This window comes from Schistosoma mansoni, chromosome W (genome assembly GCF_000237925.1).
Source record: "Schistosoma mansoni strain Puerto Rico chromosome W, complete genome".
Classification (NCBI taxonomy): Eukaryota; Metazoa; Platyhelminthes; class Trematoda; order Strigeidida; family Schistosomatidae; genus Schistosoma; species Schistosoma mansoni.
The window spans coordinates 29,960,834-29,979,090 of record NC_031502.1 but is presented as its reverse complement, the minus strand read 5'-3'; the positions used below and the strand labels follow the sequence as shown (position 1 = coordinate 29,979,090).

General features: G+C 36.9%; 1 protein-coding gene across 2 annotated transcripts; it reads left to right on the top strand.

The window, feature by feature from the left end:
* Nucleotides 1-4,782: 4,782 nt before the first annotated feature.
* Nucleotides 4,783-10,241, top strand: Smp_061920.1 (putative uv excision repair protein rad23; the record flags this gene model as incomplete). Of its 2 annotated transcripts, XM_018789311.1 has the most annotated exons (7): nt 4,829-4,894; nt 4,928-5,006; nt 5,042-5,242; nt 5,282-5,403; nt 5,439-5,747; nt 6,396-6,563; nt 9,359-9,439. In XM_018789311.1, the coding sequence occupies 7 exons, from the start codon at nt 4,829-4,831 to the stop codon at nt 9,437-9,439; spliced, it is 1,026 nt and encodes a 341-aa protein (XP_018654768.1). The 2 variants fall into 2 exon arrangements, with proteins under 2 accessions (XP_018654767.1, XP_018654768.1); XM_018789312.1 differs by having other exon boundaries at nt 4,783-4,894; nt 5,042-5,403; nt 9,359-10,241.
* Between the last annotated feature and the right edge of the window lie 8,016 nt (nt 10,242-18,257).

Below are 18,257 nucleotides of genomic sequence, written 5' to 3'. Positions count from 1 at the left end.
TTTGAAAGCCATAGCACGGCAGTGCGTAGTAGTCTTAAAGTCTTGGCTAACGATTACTCCCAAGTTATTATGTGTCTGAACAACAGGTAGCTCAGTGTTATTCATCATCAATGTATCCATACCTTGATGACCAATACGCATCACAATACACTTGGAAGTATATATCGGCGACTGCCAGGGTTGAGACCATTCAGATGACTTTACCAGACCATTTTGAAGTTCTGAGCTATTGCCCTTACTTCTTATCACCCTCCATATCTTGACATCGTCAGCATATAGTAAGACCGGTGATGACAGAAGGCGAGGAAGGTCATTTGCATGTAAGAGGAATAACACTGGTCCTAAAACTGTACCCTGAGGTACTCCGCTAAGCAAATGTTTCCAGCTAGACAACTTGGGGTTCACCCGTACTCTTTGTTGGCGCCCGATCGGGAAGTGTTTTATCTACATCAATAGATTGCTTCCAACTCCAACATAACTTATATAACAGCCGGTTGCAAGGAACTTTGTCGAAAGCTTTGCTGAAGTCAATGTAGGATACATCTATGGTAACTTTTGGTCTTCAAGAGCGTACCAACTTTCCCGAGCTACCGACAGGTTAGTGAGACAGGAAAAACCCGTTCTCAAGCCATACTGTTTTTGGGAAAGAATTCAGTCTTCATCGAAATATTTGAATGGCTCCTTCTGAATAATCTTTTCTATAATTTTAACAACCACACTGGTTAAGATAACGGATCGGTAGTTCTCCGGTTCATGTTTCGTACCTGTTTTGAAGACGGGACTTTCTATGGCGTCTTTTCAGTCGTTTGATAATCGACCCTGGGCCACGGATAAATTAAAACATATGCTTAAAGGGTTCACAACGAAATTTACTAATTCGTTTAGTAACCTAGGATGCGTTTCATCGGGTCCTGTGGATTTCCCTATATCATACTTATTTATCAAACCAAAGATATTAAGTTCTTTAGTGGTCACAGTGTCCATTGTGTGTGGTGGGCCTTGTATGAATTGACGGGAAGGATTTCTCTTCAGTATATACATTGCTAGAGTGGTTTGAGAATGCCTGAGTCTCACCATAGTCGTCCTCCACTAATGATGAAGTATTGCTGTCTCCCCGTAGTGCTGGAATATTTCCTCTTCTCCTAGTCCTTTAGTCTATGTACGAACACAAGCGTTTATGGTAGTCTATAGATTCCTTAATTTTTCCTTTGTACAACCTTCTAGACTTGTGGAGGGTTGAGGCACAATTATTCCGACCTTCTCGATTTCGAAATGTTGTCTTACCAGTACTGAGTGACTTAAATCTCCCCTACGTTCTTCTCCTCTTACGGAGAAGGGTGAGAACCTCGTCGCTGAGTCATGGTGGAGAGTTTCTCGGAACCCTTATTGTAGTCCAAGGGATGTGAGGTACAGTGACTTTTAAGTACAAATTTCGAGATACAGCTCAAGCTGCTTCAGTTGACGACTTTGGCTTTATTTTCCAAACTGTTGATGATGCTGAGTGTATAATATCTTGTGTATTTGCTATCCAGACGATTAACCTGGTCAGCGTTGACACACCCTCGTTACTGACAACTGTATGGAAGTCAAAGCTTAGAACTACATGAACAATTTCACCTAAGGGTAGCATGTGATCAAGGTTTGTGACGTCATCTTTATAATGGGTAATTATAAGTGTGGATGACTCAGAGTCCAATTCGTGCCTAATCCCTTCTTTCACATGTTGCACTACGGCAAATGCGATAACCGCATCAACCGGTTTCTGTTCGAAGGGATTTTCTAACAATTGAGTTCTTAGATCTTTTCAGTCTACCGTGGGTGCATTGAAGTCTCCTAGAATTAGACATCGATCACTTTAAAACCAAGTACTGAGACCGTCTAGAAATATCTCATTTACCTCACAACTTGAACTGAGTTAGACTAAACCAATTAGCAGCTCTTGTCTTTCGCATTTCAAGCGGCAACTACCTAATTCACAAGTTCCACTCTCTTAGGATAAGTTATCAATAATAATAATAATAATATATTTCTGCAGTAGCAGGTACACGCCATTTTTACAGGCATGATCTACAATTTACAACATATACTGGTTCACAGTATGCATCCCAAGCAAGCTTGTTTAGTAATTAGGTGGGGTAGTATTTTTAATGAGTAGAGCTACTCGTCCTTCGGGTTCTGTCAGTTTTTACTAATATGAAACCACAACCAAATTTCTGTGACTGCGTTTACATCCGACTTGACAGTTTATCTGTACACTTAGTCACCATCACTTACTGAACAAGCTTCGGGCAGTTGTGTTACAGATCCGCAGCCCATTTAAATGGCTTCGTTCTGCGCTCATGGTGGCTACAGCGTCATCCTCTGTCGGAGCCTCACCACCCGAAAATTAAAAATTTTTTAGATCTTTTTCGTCAGCATCTATAGTTATAGTTCTTTTTCAGCCTAAAGACGTTATTCTCTTCCTAGCCCGAAATTCACCCTTCAAAACCTTCGAGCGCTAACAAGTGACTATCACGTAGAACGAATCAGTATAGATAATGATATGACTTCCATGTAAGGTCTGATAGTCTAGGTAGTCACATCAACAGAAATTCGCAGTTTGTAGACTACCATTCTAGTAGGGTAAATAAGTACACATAATAAGGACCTAGACAGCAATCTTACAGTGCCATTTATTTCCTGTTCTATTACGCTAGAGTACTTGACTTGTTTCCCAAGAAGGTGTCTGATCATTCACTATCATTAAATAACCACTGTGACATCAAAGCCACAATAAATGACTCAATGCATTTCAACTTCCTGCAAGAAACCATGGCTTCAAAAAAGATACAAAACTGATGGACACACCACATACTCCCATCTCAAGCGCTATTTCCCTAGGTAACTTTATTGAAAGTAACCGTGGACAGGTGATGCGAGATCTCATCCAATATCTAATACCCATCATCTTTGCGACGAAGCACTGTAAGCTTCTTGACGTTAAGGTACTGTTAAAGGTCAGTGATATCGTCAAGTATAGGCAGTTTGGAGAGTACCGAGATGTTTCTCACAGACATCCTCAGGTGCTCAGAAGACTCTGGGAAACATTGTATCCAACCAAGACTGAATAGAAGCTTCCCAGAAACATTAAGAAAGTGAGTGGATGCTTACTTACGCCACTGCTATGTTTGGTTTGGCTTCAGAAGTTTCCAGGAGCTATAGGATAGATACTCTGATTCTCCTGTACGTAAACTAATCATGAGACAAAGTTTTCTTTTTTTACTTCGCGTTTTTTCTTATGTGTTCAAGTGTCCGTGTAGATTTAGCCTGGGGTTTTTATCAGGGACTAGTAAATCGGACCATGTGCTCATTTAGTGAAAACTACCGGATCCAGATGGACTCGTCAGTCATTTGTAGGTCAATATGCCTTGATTTTCAGTGAACATCTTCAATCTGGGGTACTTGAGTTGTCGGAAATAACAACTATCAGGTTCGTTCATATGTAGTAATAAGTAATGGAGTGTAAGATATTGTCCATACATATCAATAAGTATAGACATTATTTATTCTTGAGCGCGAGTATACGAACAGTGTTCTGGATCGAGGACCGTAAACCACGGGTACTTACTTTTTTATCGAGTATACTCTTGAAGCTGCCAGCTGTGGGAGTTGTCACATCGGCTTGGAGAGCATTCCAGTCAGGAATGACCCATAATGGGAAATACGACTGTCTTGCACAAGCATCCACTGTTTGATGTGCTAATTACTAGTGGTTATCTGAAGAGGTACACTGATAAGGTTCAAGGTAGCTTGAAGTACTCATTGTGTTGTACGACGCTATCGGGCCATCTCTTATTCTTCTACAACTTAGAAAGGGCACCTTGTTATAGAAAAGTTAGCTTTTAAAAGTTCGACTTCTCAGTCCTATGATCCACTTTGTTGACTACATTCACACGCCTAAAATGCTTAATATTCTCCTTTCGGAGAGGGGATGCAGCGGTTTTATGGACTACGAGTTATGGGTGATGTAAGTTTTGACCAGTGTTGAGAAAAACTCAGGAGCTAGCATGTCTAGCTGTCTGCAAACGAGGTAAGGAATAGCTTTGACCTGAGTTACATCTCACAGATTATTGTTGGTCATTGAATTTTATTAGTATGACACATAGGAGGCACTCCGAATCGGTTCTAGTAGGGTTAGAGCAATAGCAGAAGCAGTTATCCTGATGTTCTTCTGTAGCTCAAAATAACATCGTTTGTAACTTTTTAAAGTTAGATCTCGTAAAGTTTATTCGCGTTCACTCAAACGACACAAAATCTTTTCGAAGCTCTCATGAATCATCATCATTTTTGATAATAAACCACAACTTAATTTCATCCACATGCATGGCGACTAAAATGATGAGGCTTTCTGAGAAGACATAATATATATGAGGGATAACACAGGGTTCAATATGGCCTCTTCTGATACTCCAGTTATAGACGATTAGTTTGAATATACTCTGTTAAGTTTGGTTTAAGGTGAGCCAAAGTAATCTAAAGCAAACCAGGACTGCTTCAGAGACGTTGGCTAGAATCCCAAAATTTTGACTCGTATTTACTCAATTAAAAAATTGTCAAGACTCATTTGAAAACCGCGCTTTAGCCAGTGTACTACGTGGAGTGGTTCATTTTAAAGTAGATAACTAATTCATTTAAGTCAAAGGAATTAATCAGTCAATTTTTTAATAAGTTAGTATTTAATATTACTTGTCTGAATTTTTCTTTCACTGTGTTGAATTTTATAGTTTTGAGTCGGTGTGCCGTGGCCATCTCTTTGATTTCCACTTTCGGGTCGTTATTTTGCAACACAATGAAAGTTACCTTCAAAACACTGATGCAACAGACGTTTGTTCTTGACTTTCAAGAAGATGATCTGGTAAATCGCAGGTTGATGTAATATTGTACGTAGATTGGCGACGTTAAGAAGAAAATCGAAGCGAAATGGGGCAGCGAATTCGATGCAAGGACTCAGAAACTAATACACTCAGGTAAATTATCGTTCATAGCTTGTTACATTACTTAGGCAAGGTGATGGAAGATAGCAAATCGCTAAAAGATTACAAAGTGACAGAATCTGGTTTCGTCGTAGTAATGTCTGTTTCAAAGCCATCCAAAGATACAACGAAAGAAGCTAGTGCTTCAGTACAAAGTAATCCTACTGGTGAAACAAAGCCAACAACAGACAAAAAAAGCCCCGTGACAGAAGCGAATGAAGCCCCGAGCAGTAAACCAGACGCCAATTCCCAATCTAACTTACCTACAGTTACAACAGCCCCATCTAGCGCAACCAGTACTTTGGGTTTTGGAGAGAGTTCCTTAGTTACTGGAGAGAATTTTGAGCGGGTTGTAAAAGAACTAATGTCCATGGGTTTTGAGAGATCATTGGTCAGTCTTTTGTAAAATAATAATGACAAATTTAGGTAATCCAAGCAATGCGAGCAGGCTTCAACAACCCCGATAGAGCATTTGAATACCTTTCATCAGGAAACATTCCGAATGTTGACATTGTTGACCAGTCACGGGAAAGGGAAGAGAGCGAAAGTGTATCTCCAGAAGGACCTGGGGATACTGACACCCCAGGCTCTGAGTCCCTTGGCTCAGAAGATCCGATCGCTGCACTCGCAAGTTTACCCCAGTTTCAACAAATGAGAGCGCTAGTACAAGCAAATCCAGAGCTACTGCCTCAGCTCATCCAGCAAATAGGGAATGATAATGCAGATTTATTTAGGGTACGTGTTTCTTTAGCACTCTCACGAATTTTCATTATCTGTTTTTACAATAATTATGTAAGCATTTGGTAGTTGCGGACCAGTCTCTAAGAAGAAATGCAATAGGGTTGTTTATAACTTTTCAGGGCTTTGTGTTGTATCTAAATCTTAAGTTCATTAATTATTTTCATTCACATAAGTATGTGCCGCAATCACCGTTGATCGGGTTCACTTTTGAGGTTACTCATAAACTATGCAGTGTTGCATATGCTTTGGACGTTTTAGTTCTTGGTCGTGTTGGCAGCTTAAACTTGTATAGCTAAATGTACTAGATCTTTATGTCAGTGTTAGTAAATTCGAGATATGAAATTCTTTGACCTGACATTCATGATTAGTGAGTCAACTGTTTACTTTATTAGTACTACATTTTGGCTGACCCATTTACGCGTCTGAAGTATATTTTTTTCGTCCCAGTCGTTCTTGTAGGCTTCCAGCCTCTATACTATGCATGTTCCGTTAAAGTGGATACTATCAATAATGTCAAATATCCACTGTTGGAAAAATAATTAACTTTACGTGTGACTATTTGAATGATTAAATATCTTTAGTTGTAATGAGTATACAGCTGGTACTAATATAATTGTAATTTAAAAATTATGTGATATTCAGCTCATTCAAGAAAATGAACAAGCCTTTCTGGAATTTATTAATACCCCAGTCACTGGTACTACTCGACCCGGTAGTCAGCGTCAAACTGTTCTGACCATGACTGCTGAGGAACGCGCTGCTGTGGATCGTCTAAAGGCATTAGGGTTTCCGGAGGAGTTGGTTATCCAAGTAAGTTCCCAAAAGATGTGTCTACTATCAATAGTTTCTTATCAAAACTTTGATACTGTTTTTATGTCAAGTATTTGACTTCATATTTCGCTCATTTTTTGTGTAAATTACCAGGTAAGAGTTTGTCCACTTGATTTCGAGTCTTCTTTTTAAGGATTGACGAATCTAATCAAGTGCTTCAACAACTAAGCCATCGTTCACGACAATGCGGAAATGTGATGAGACTTCACCGAAAGCAATGCTGTTGGTAGTACGCTTACAAATAGTTTTTAGGCTAGCTGACATTGGACTACAACTAAGTTTCCCCTATCCAAAGTGTTCCTATTGTCCGAATCTATATTAATAAGGAGTGAAAGCCTGGAAATGGAATTGAATTGCAATGCGGTTAAATCAAGGAATAGCTTTGTGGACAAAAAATCATTTATTGATTTATCTAGAATTTAGAACCGTTGGTCAGGGGATCGCGATTAAAAAATTTGTTTCAGCTAAACTATCTTTTAACTGATTGTGATTCACTTGATACTCGATGGTTCTCAGCCAATATGTGGTAATTTTAACATCAAAAAAAGCTGAATGCCCACTTTATGATCATTGCCACTTGAAAACCGGAGACGCCAATCCATTTTTTATTTGTACTTCGGCTGACATTTCCTTATATGCTGGTGACAATCAGGAAGTAATGATCATCTGTATTTTCAATATCACTCATCTCTTATATGTTTTATTTTGGTATTTGACCACTTATCGCGTTGACACTATTTACTCTTACCGTCAATCCCATTGATCAGTAAAATATTTACCTAAAAGGTCACAAACTAGTATTTAGATATCCTTCTAACTGAATATAAATGACACACAGCTAGTTTTAATATGATACAAACTCCAGAGGAAATTTGTTAGGAACCAAACATATAAACACCGGTGAAATCAATTTCTAAAATACTTTATTCTCCCTTTGCGATACCATTAGAAGTATTGTCTTTCCGCACAAATATAGAACAAGAAGTTTTGTGTTAGGCGCTAGGCTGATGGTATTGCGAAGATGTTTGTTCACTTAACCAAGTATTTGTGTGAGGTTACTTTAAGTAAGTGATAGAGCGTACGTCATTTTCCAACATAACTCGCAATATTTTCATTAACCCCGATCTATGTCGAGTACTATTTCCGCCTTAACCGAGATATGGCTTACAATGGTTAATATCTTCAAGTTGTTTTTGAGCTGTTATGTGCCTAATACGAATAAATTTACATTCCATATAGTCAAAGTTAAACAAGCCTAGACAAATTGTATTCACTTTATCTCTGTACCAATGATTCGTTTCGTGGCACTTTATTATGTGGGGTTATGTCATTTACCCTTAATCTTTTTTGATTGTAGGTTTGAAATTTTCAACGGTTATCCGCACTTGATTCCTATTATTTCCGTGATTTCTATCCCCTAGTGAAAACTATGTTAGTAGTGTTAAGACTATCTGGTGTGTGAAGAACATAATTACGGAACTAAATTCGCTTTAATGCCACGTCACATCCAGTTTCGGAAGCTGTACCTAGTACTATTTTGTTATGGGAGTAGATCAAAGGATGTCAGGTTCGACCGGAAATGAAAGACAAGAAGGTTCAAGCTAAAGCTTTTGGTTATACGCATATACATTTTAAAATTTTCTCATCAGTCACTTTTTGTTAGCTTATTAATTGTGTATTTTGTTTGTTTAACGGATTATATTCGCTAGATTGCGTAATTTACAAAACTCTATGCAGAGAGTCATTGAGACACACCCAATTACTATGAGACAACTATCATTCTGTCTTATCGTTCCTTAGCATCCTTCTACCAACTTTTAGCGTCAGCTTACAGTGCAAGCTATAAAAGCCCTTAACACAAGATTGGTCAATACTGATGTCCCGATAGAGAAACTTTTGTATCATGTTCACCGCTAAGCCCAAGCATTTTTCACACATTGACTTCGATTTAAGTGTTGGTGTAGAATAGGTGGAGTTCAGTGATAAAAATAATTTAACGTGGAATCATCGAACATCTTTAACTCGATGGGGTCAGTGTTCAAAAGCGTGTAGCGAAACTTCTAACTCAGTTTTGTACATGTGACATTTAGTATTGAGACCGTAGTATATAGTTTATTGATGTTTGTAAACTGAACTCTAACTGTTCTGCTTCATACTTTGCTCTACTTCTTAAAAATATAAATCACAATTTCGTGTAATCATGAACCATGGTGTTTGCTGCTGATCGTTTCAGTGTATCAGTAAAATCGCTTCCCAATAGTTCACATAAATCAGTGAAATAGCATTCGTAAACGTGGTTGATTACTTTGTGATACCTGTTGTATATGTTGGCAGGTCTATGTAGACGGATTCGTACATCTTGATTGTTTTTATTTTCATATAATGAGCAACCACTTCTGTCTTGTTATTCTATAACAACCAGCTTTCAATTGTACTGCATATTTTAAAGTTCTCAAAGCGATTGTCAGTCGCAAACAACATGAATTTAACACAAGCATGTTCTACCGTGATTTATCACAATTTACAGCAGCACAATGACATAAACGTTGGTCATTTGAGAACAGCAGATTGTCCGTTATCATATGCTTAGTTTAGTGGTAAAGTCTAAAAGAGAAGCGTGATACATTTTTGCTGAATAAAAGTTTCATGTGGGTACTCTACACAGCACGTACGTAAATTCAATTATTAAGTCATATTGATGATTTTGAAATCGACTTTCATAGAAATTTGTTCCACAGAGTACGATAATGATGTTTTAACCTATTTTTTCGTAGGCATATTACGCGTGCGAGAAAAATGAGGATGCAGCTGCGAATTTCCTGCTTAGTGAAAGTTTAGACGATGAGATGGTGTGAAGTTTGGTGTAAATCATCGTTTATAATTGTTATTACCATTGTGATGTTAGTTCTGGTTGGAGTGTGACTAACACATTTTTAACAAATCCACGTCCTTTTTCTCTGTTTTACAGCCTTTATTCACTTATCCACCCATCCATTTCCCGTGTTTATTTTCACCAATCCACATTATTAAAAGAAGTGGTTGAAAAGAACATGCTTATTAAAAAATGTACCGATAATACTATGTTTAACCATATTCATCAAAGTCTGGGTTTAATGAGCGTTCCCTGTTTTGTTTTTTCTGGTGAAGATCATTATATTTGTCAACGAAGTATGTGTTTATATAATGTAAACTGTTCTTTACTTTTCTGATCCGACTGCATTCAACTGGTGATTAACTTTGCTCCTTTTTTACATTAGTTATGTGGGATATAAAATTTCACATTGAATCAAATAACCTAGCGTTCTTGATTCAAGCAAATTTGTTAGTTTTTGAGTAAAAATTAGTTGGAAAAATTAAGGATATCAAGAACACTTAAAAATATATATATTATGAATAATGAATAAATATTTTCCATATACTTAGCTTACATGTTTGCATTTTACTCCTGTATCATTGATGTCCTAAAGGAGATTTTTAATTATAATTAATTCAATTTTCCATATTGTATCGACCGAACGTTATCGCGAGTCAGTTGTTATGCATCAATTACCTGTATGCTTGCATCGTTTTCTTTGATTTGTGAAACTAAGTTAGCTGTTTCTTCACAGCCGTATATAAAAGCATAGTCACTGTGGGAAAATAAACCAGAATGCTGAGATTTTCTATTTTTGTTGAAAAATTTATGGGAATCAGTGACCTAAACCAACTTCAACTAATTTCCATTAATATTCTAATCAAAGAACAATAAATCTCGCTGTTCATTTCCAGGATAGGCGAATGAGAATCTTATTTTCCTTTTAGCTTCACTAATATAAGCGATCTTAGTTTTTGTAACCGGATTATGGAGACATTCATTTTGTTAGAAGCTACTAATGAGCACTTGTTTGTTATCGCTCAATATGATGGTTTACTTCGAAGATTCAGATGAATTTCGGAGCAGTCATTGAGGCCTTGATATATCGAAGACAATTGAATAACTGCCCTAGTTTAGTATCCGACAGTGGTGCCCATTTCCAAATAATATAAATGTTCTTTAAATGAATTAAATGTTTTACCAAGTAAATCTATCTACTCTGATAAACAGTGGCCCCCAAATGCCCTGGTACGGCTGAGAGTGGGGAGAGTCCCCTCTCCGTATCGAAATGCTCTCACATGGCCACGCGTATACAGCCTCTGCCAAGGAAGTCCTACTCACTGCCTTCTCGTGGCGTGGGTGTTGTTTACGAAATTGAGATGGCGAAAAGCAAATGTCCGGCGCTCTAACCGGGTCGGTGGACACGGTAAGTTCACCTAGGGGAGTTGGAAAACCCTGATTCCAAACCAATGGTGCACATGGACTCCAGTATCCTGGGGGGACAAATGGCGTATGAATCAATCGTTGGTCAACGGCTAACATGGAACTGCATCTCCTCACGATGCTTCACTGCCTTGTGGGTTAAACCTTTAGGTCAAAGGCTCGGGGTGTGGCCCCCTAAGAAAACCACTTGCTTCGGTTTGGGCACCCGGGCATTATCATAGCCCTCACACAACTCAAGATTTCTGTGGCGCATATGTATCTGGTGCTTCCTTGTACCAATATTTATGTGTTTAAATGAATAAATAATAGCACTAGTTTACCTGGTAGCGTAAATTGTTAGTAATAATGAGGAGTCTAAGTTTACAACTAAAAAAATGGTTCCTAGTTTACTTCCAAATAATGAGGATTTGAGACTTATAGTCTCAAATCGTGCGATGTGTAAAGGATGCATAGCTCTAAATAAGATTAATTTACAGTACGGGATTAACGACTATATACTTTGTAACAAAAAATGGATTTAACAAGCATGCAGTTGTCATTAACATACTAACTGATTGCTTAAACAAGAGTGCTAATTAATGAACGTGAATGAATCATTAAGTGGGTTTCGGTATACGAAACATCCTGTACTTGCTATGAGGAAGTGTCTTAGTCCCCTAGGGTTTATTCATAGGGGATATTGTTAGCATTTGCGACAATAGTGAATTAAGAGATACTATGATGTTAGTTTTTTGGAGGAAACCAAATTTATACTAACAGTAACATTGATGATGCGGACCAATCAGGGTACTACTACATATTCAGACAATAGATTTTCCTATCTTATAAAGCTGAGACCAAAAGAAGTCAAGCATTTTTCATACAGTATTGCTTGACTAGGGAAGGATTAAGTACTATTGCTACACAAATGTAAAGCTAGTAGTGTAATATTATCTGATTTTTTTTAGTTACAACCTTTATGCTCTCGTCTAAAATAGAAATTAAGAATAGAAAAAAACTAATTTGATGAGTTCAGGTTATCTCTCTTCAGAGGTGATTTCATCCTTATTGTATAATGCTTTGTGATAGGTGCATGTTTACCGTAACAAGGTAAACTAGTAACAACCTGGTTACTGGTATACCTAGGGTGGGTTTTGCGTCTCTTCCAAAGTGGTCCCAAACTAATGTTTCTCACTGTAAATTAATGCTGGCAAACATTATTAATTGCTTATTTGTAAAAAGTTAATTTAATTATTATCTAAGTGATAAAATCATGAAAATTCTTTTGCAATTAGCAACTAAAAAGTCACATGAAGGAACTGTATTCCTTCCTGATGATTTTAGTTCGTCTTTTCATTTCTGATTACATATGATAGACAACAACTGTTTAAGTGTGATAAATCATATGAATTCTTAAATATGGTCTCTTATTTCAATTTTGTTATGAATTTACTGATATTTATGTAATGATGAATTAATTTGTACTAAATTAATGTTTTTTAACGGGCGCTTCACCAGCAGTATAAAACCTGTCATAGACTGGTTCCGTCAGTTGATTACAGTTTGAATTTTTGACCAGTTGGATTATGAAGAATACACTGTGGATGAGTGGTTTAAGGTTCTCTGACACAATTACAGAATGACTAACGTGAAAGGTTAAGAAGTTTCATCAAATAATGAAAAAATAATTGTACTATGAGTACAAGTCAATAGGGATACTGAAGTGGCCTGTGATTTTGAAGCCACTTTTCACCCAATGTTCAGAAAGTCTATCGATTAAACGTATTTACTGTCAATTGATGAAATCTGGTAAAGTTTAGTTTTTTTAGGAAGCTTAATTTTTCTAGACTTATCAACTTTTCGATCTTGATATTGTAATAATGTGGCCACATACCTTCAAACTGATCATTACTGATGAAGATATTTTCATTCATTGTGAAAATATATGAATTAAGAGTTTCTTTCTTAATCTTATCCACAGTTTTATAGAAAATTCATCATTACCAGAGAATATTTATAAACTCTGTAGGATTACGGAGTTGAAATTGTGTGACAACGATCCTATGAAAAACTCATAAGTAGATATCGTTATCTATTTTATCATTCTTACTTTACGAGCTCCCCTATTGTTCAGTGAACTAGTAAGAACGTTGGTTGTTTGGTCTTATTGTGAGCAGAGCAAAATAAAATCTCGTTGATTTACATGTTATATGCAATTTACATTAGAACAAATGATTATTTGACACGTTTAACACTGTTATTTTACAAAGGTATTTGTACTCCGCTTTTTATGTGACGCAACATAAAATCCACTCATTCTCGGATTTTGAGCAAATATCGTAAGTCATTTTCTTGATTCTGAATGACTCGTCCTCTTATTATAGTTACGCCATCATCGTGGTAGTTATTTCATTCATTTCATACATGTCCATATCCACCGAATTATCTAAGTTTAGAACTTTGTGATTTAAATGTGTTAATATTCAGTCAACTAATATCATTTGGTTTGACAAACAGTTCACCAAAATATAAATCTGTCTGTCTCATGAATAGATTTTATACTGTTCGGATATTATTTCAATCAGTCGGTCAGTCAGCTACAACGTAGGACTAAAAACATAGATCCATCGGTTCCAGTTGCCGTACCTTATTATCACAACAAGATGAGCACTAAACTCATAGTAACAGTTACTTCAATGGTAGTAAACAAAGATTTCATATAAGGATATGGGTATATATATAATGATGTATTATCCTAATTAGTATGAATATACTGCTTATTGATCATGAAATCATAATATAAAATTCATTTTTATAGCTTTATTCATACTCGTTATACTACAGTTATTTTTCTATGAACTCAAAATACCTGGATTATTTCTGAAATCATTTTTTAGTCTAAAAAGAAGAATAATTTTGGCTGATCGATATTCCTAGTTTTTCCTTTACTTTTCACTTTTTTAATATCAGAAAATGCCGTGGAGAAGAGTAGATTGATACTAGTTTTAATATAAGATGAAAAAGTTTTACAACAATTTTCTTACTCTTTTATAACGAGAAACAATGAAATCATAGCCTTAGTTCAGTATAACACATTTTTCTGTACCAATAAGTACATTTAAACGAAAGATTAAGAAACAAACATAGATTTCAGTTAATTTTGTATTTTTAGTAGTGGATAGTAGTAAAGCCCTTTTCATTGGACATGTTGGCGTTCGTCGTGATTCACTAACTTGACGTATGATTTTCTAGCATTTAGAATTACGGGTATTGAGTTTAAATCTCTATGTGAAAATCAACAGTAAGATGCAGGTAATCGTTTTTCTCAAGAGTCCTATATAAGAAAAATATAGACGTCCTGTACTCTAATACTATCTAGAACCCAAATATTGCTAAGACTCGCAACTATGTTGGCATTCACACAGAGTGAATATATCCCAAAAAAGATTAATCGTTTGCAGTCCTAAATATCAGCAACGGGAAACTTAAGCACTTACAAATAGAGTATGTCAATCAGGCTGAATATGTTAGTAACTACATAGAATCATTTTCTTAATGACTGTTGGATTGGTATTTGAAGTGGTAAGTAGTGTATACAAATCCCAACATGAACATCAACAGTAAAAAGCAAGTAAATATTTAGTTGATAAGTCCAAAATATAATCAGTGAGTAATTACAGGCATTATCGAGCGATCTGTCAAAAATGTCTACAAGCCAAGAGAGAATGGTCGTTTTTGTCTAAAATTAAGGGGATTGGACAATAAAAACTCTCGATATTTACTAGTAAATTCCATTTCAGAATTGTCTGGGACTCCGTCTTTACTTTGTGTTAGTATTGCTTCATGTTTTAGTGAACTTTTCAAGAGTGTACCTTTTATTTGTTCATTTGGTGATTGAATATTGGGACAATTCCTAGTTCGAACACCAAGCTATTACTCCTATCGGGTTGACTTCATTGGTTCGTGTGAAATACATTATTCCATGAACATTATTGTATTACTCTTGGTTTTAAATTCTTTGACGATAGTTAGATCAACAAAGTCCGGATCTTTATAAAGTGCAAAGCAAATTTGAACAATTCTGCTTTTGGATCAGATCTAGCGGAGAAATAACTACTACTTTCATGAAACATTTACTGTTGATGATTCTGAAAATAATTTGTGTTATGAGAATAAAAGATATAATGGTTATTTATAAAGTTCATTTTACCAATAGACCTAGATTCAGGGTTGGTTGTGAATTCTTTAAATTAATCTTAAATAGTTTGAAGTGTTTTACGATGGAGGCTCAAATCCGAATTTCGTTAGACTTGTATGTTTCGTGATAATAGATTGTTAGGAAATAAAGGTAACCGTTTAGACAAAAATATAAAATAAGGGACAACAAGAAGAAACAGGAGCTGATGATTCAGTGGACGCAAAGGTCCAGTTGGATTTAATAATTAAAGTAATCAGAAATCAAATTTGTATAATTTAGTAATCGAAAATGGGAGTGGAAAGCGTAGGATTTCTTTTTGGATAACATTGTCCGTTCTGCTGGAAAATAATGTCCCTAGTTTTAGCTTTTTTCGAATGTTTACTGAAACCCTTAAATGATATCTTCCCCTATCCAGTCGTTAACACTAAGTTAGCACAGAAAATATTCTTTCTTCATAACCCTACAATCCAAATAAGAGAAATAATAATACTTTTGTTAGCTATCAGCCGACTCGAAGTTTGAATCCAAATAACACTTAACTCGTTGTTGACTTTGAGTATCGTTGTAAAAGCAGTCTTGAATGTTTTATGTCCATAAAGTCAACTGTTGAGAAGAGAATAGGGGAGGAAACTAATTCGTAAAAAGTTATCTCCACAAATCATAAATATTATCTTTCGTAAGTTTTCATCAAACGGTTGTTTCATGGTACTTCGACATATGTCTATCTGTAGGTTTCATTTTAATTAATGTGTCAATCATATTAACACGGAAGAAGTAAAATAACTGTACGGTTGGTGGAAAAACTTGGTACTCATAGTCCTGAACATCTGTTTGAAGTAAACTGTGAAAATAATATTTGCAAATAGGTATTATTTTACCGTAGTTCAGAAATATTTAAAATTTGTAGGGGCACTGAAATGTCACTAAGCCCTAACCAAATCATCCGAGAGTTGAGTCACTGAATATCGAACAGATGATCGATCCCTGTTAAAGTCAAAAACAACAAAACGCGCCTCAGTTAATCATACGCCATGGACTGGGTCATGCGGTGTTGGTCTCATTAAAATCTCTGTAATCATTCTTTCTAGTTTATTTGCGTAATCACGCTCTTTGTGTTATACAGTCTTCAAAGCAGACATAGTACTTTAATACGTTGAATGGAGTAATCCACGTTAGATGTTGATCGCGAGGTGTGACTTCGAAGTTAGCTTGTTCGTTACACCGTTCTCATCTAACTCGAGTAAGCCTCCAATCATTCGACATAGATCATCAACGTTGATGGTTTACAGATTACTTGGTTTTTAAATCTGTGTGGCTTTTCCGATTTAGATGCTTAACTAAAGATCATCTTTTTCATCTCCCTATTAAGTATGATTAGTGATGTGAAGCCTTCGTTTAATTTATACTTTTACAACGTAATGTGTGGACCTTAGGTATGCGCATTAGCATAAAATAGTAAACCAACTTCCTGCAGCAGAGCTAATGCTTCAATACTTCATTATACGTTGACGACGTCCTACATTGTACTGTACCTGAAAGTGCCAATTCAAATTGATAGACGTGGATGTTGTACATCATTTTGTGAACTAATGGAACTCTTCTGGATTGTTTTCGGAATTCGTCTCTAAAGCGAAGGTTCATCGTTTGGATTCTTAGTATATATTCACAGGCATTTTGTTCTCTACCTCTATCAAATTTTCTCATTGTCTTCTATTAGCGAAAAAATCTATAAAAATGATCAATACTACAGGTGAAGCTTCACCTCAGTCGAGGGTACTTCGTTCACTTGTGAGGTTTTCACTGACAGCCTAAAGCTTCACTATCAGCTACAAACGTTTCACAGTGGACCGATGCTCCTACACTCGTCTTACTTGGTATTCGCAATGCAATGAAAGCTGACATTGGATACACTGCAGGTCAACTCGCTTATGGAACAACACAATGAACATGGATCTATACTCTTACACGAGCAGACTTACAAACGCAACGCGTTCGGTTAAACCTGTTTCCGCTTGACCTCAATGAGCTGATGCTTTCGTTCAACTTGCCTCACGATATAGTGCACACGTCTTCGTACGTCGCGACCCACATCGACGACCTCTCGAATCAGCATACGAAGGACCCTTCAAAGTACTTCAGGGCCAACCTAAGTACTATACGGTCGATAAGAATGGCACTAATGATAGCATCAGCATCGATTGCATCAATGCTGCGTATTTAGAAAGAAACCCTTGTAGTGACCGGCCAGTCTCGATAAGAACACGATTGGAATAATAGAAACAATTATTATTATTGTAACCAATTGTACCAGAGATTGTTTTACTGTATTTGTTTAACTGTATCCGTTTCACTTCTTGTTCCATATACCGCCTGGTTTGGTTCGAGCTTGCTCACGCACTGCTTGTTCGCTTGTACTCTTTGGCACGTCTCGGTATTATTTCGATACCACGAGATCGCCAATAAATATACTTGATCTGGACTAGTAAAGCCTTCTGGTTTACGGGCTATCAAGGGAACCAAGTCATATTTGTACGCGTAATCGAATAGTAGTGGTGATCATAGTCCGTCCACGACTCGACATCCACTACAACTGGTGAGCCGTTGTTGGAACACGCAATACAGCTGGTAACCCAATCCATCGAGCACAAGTCAAACTTGGCCAATTCTCCAAACCAGATCAATCCGGTGAGTCTATTTATCTATCCACATCTGTTGCATATATTCGTATTGATTTTTTTTCAATATATAATATTTTGGCAACTTAATATGGTAGATAACGATAAGAATAACATAAATATGATAGACTCCGAGATACAGGTTATCAGTTTCCGACCTGTTCCTTTCATCCCCCATGATCCAGAAGTCTGGTTCGCGGCACTGGAATCTCAATTTGAGATCCGCCGCATAACCAATCAAAGGCAGAAGTACGCCTACGCTTTGGAATCATTGCCCGGGGATCACCTAACCGCTGTCCGTGAGGTTGTCCTCAATCCCAACGTTCCAAACGTTTATGACCGTCTTAAGGATGCCATCCTTCGACATTTCCTCCCATCAAGAGAGGAACGATTGAGGACACTTTTAGCACGTCACCCTATGGGTGATGCTAAGCCGAGCCACCACCTCACGCGCCTGCAATCCCTTGCAGGAAACATGACAGCTGACTCTGAGATAGTCAAAGAGTTGTGGTTCGAAGCCTTAC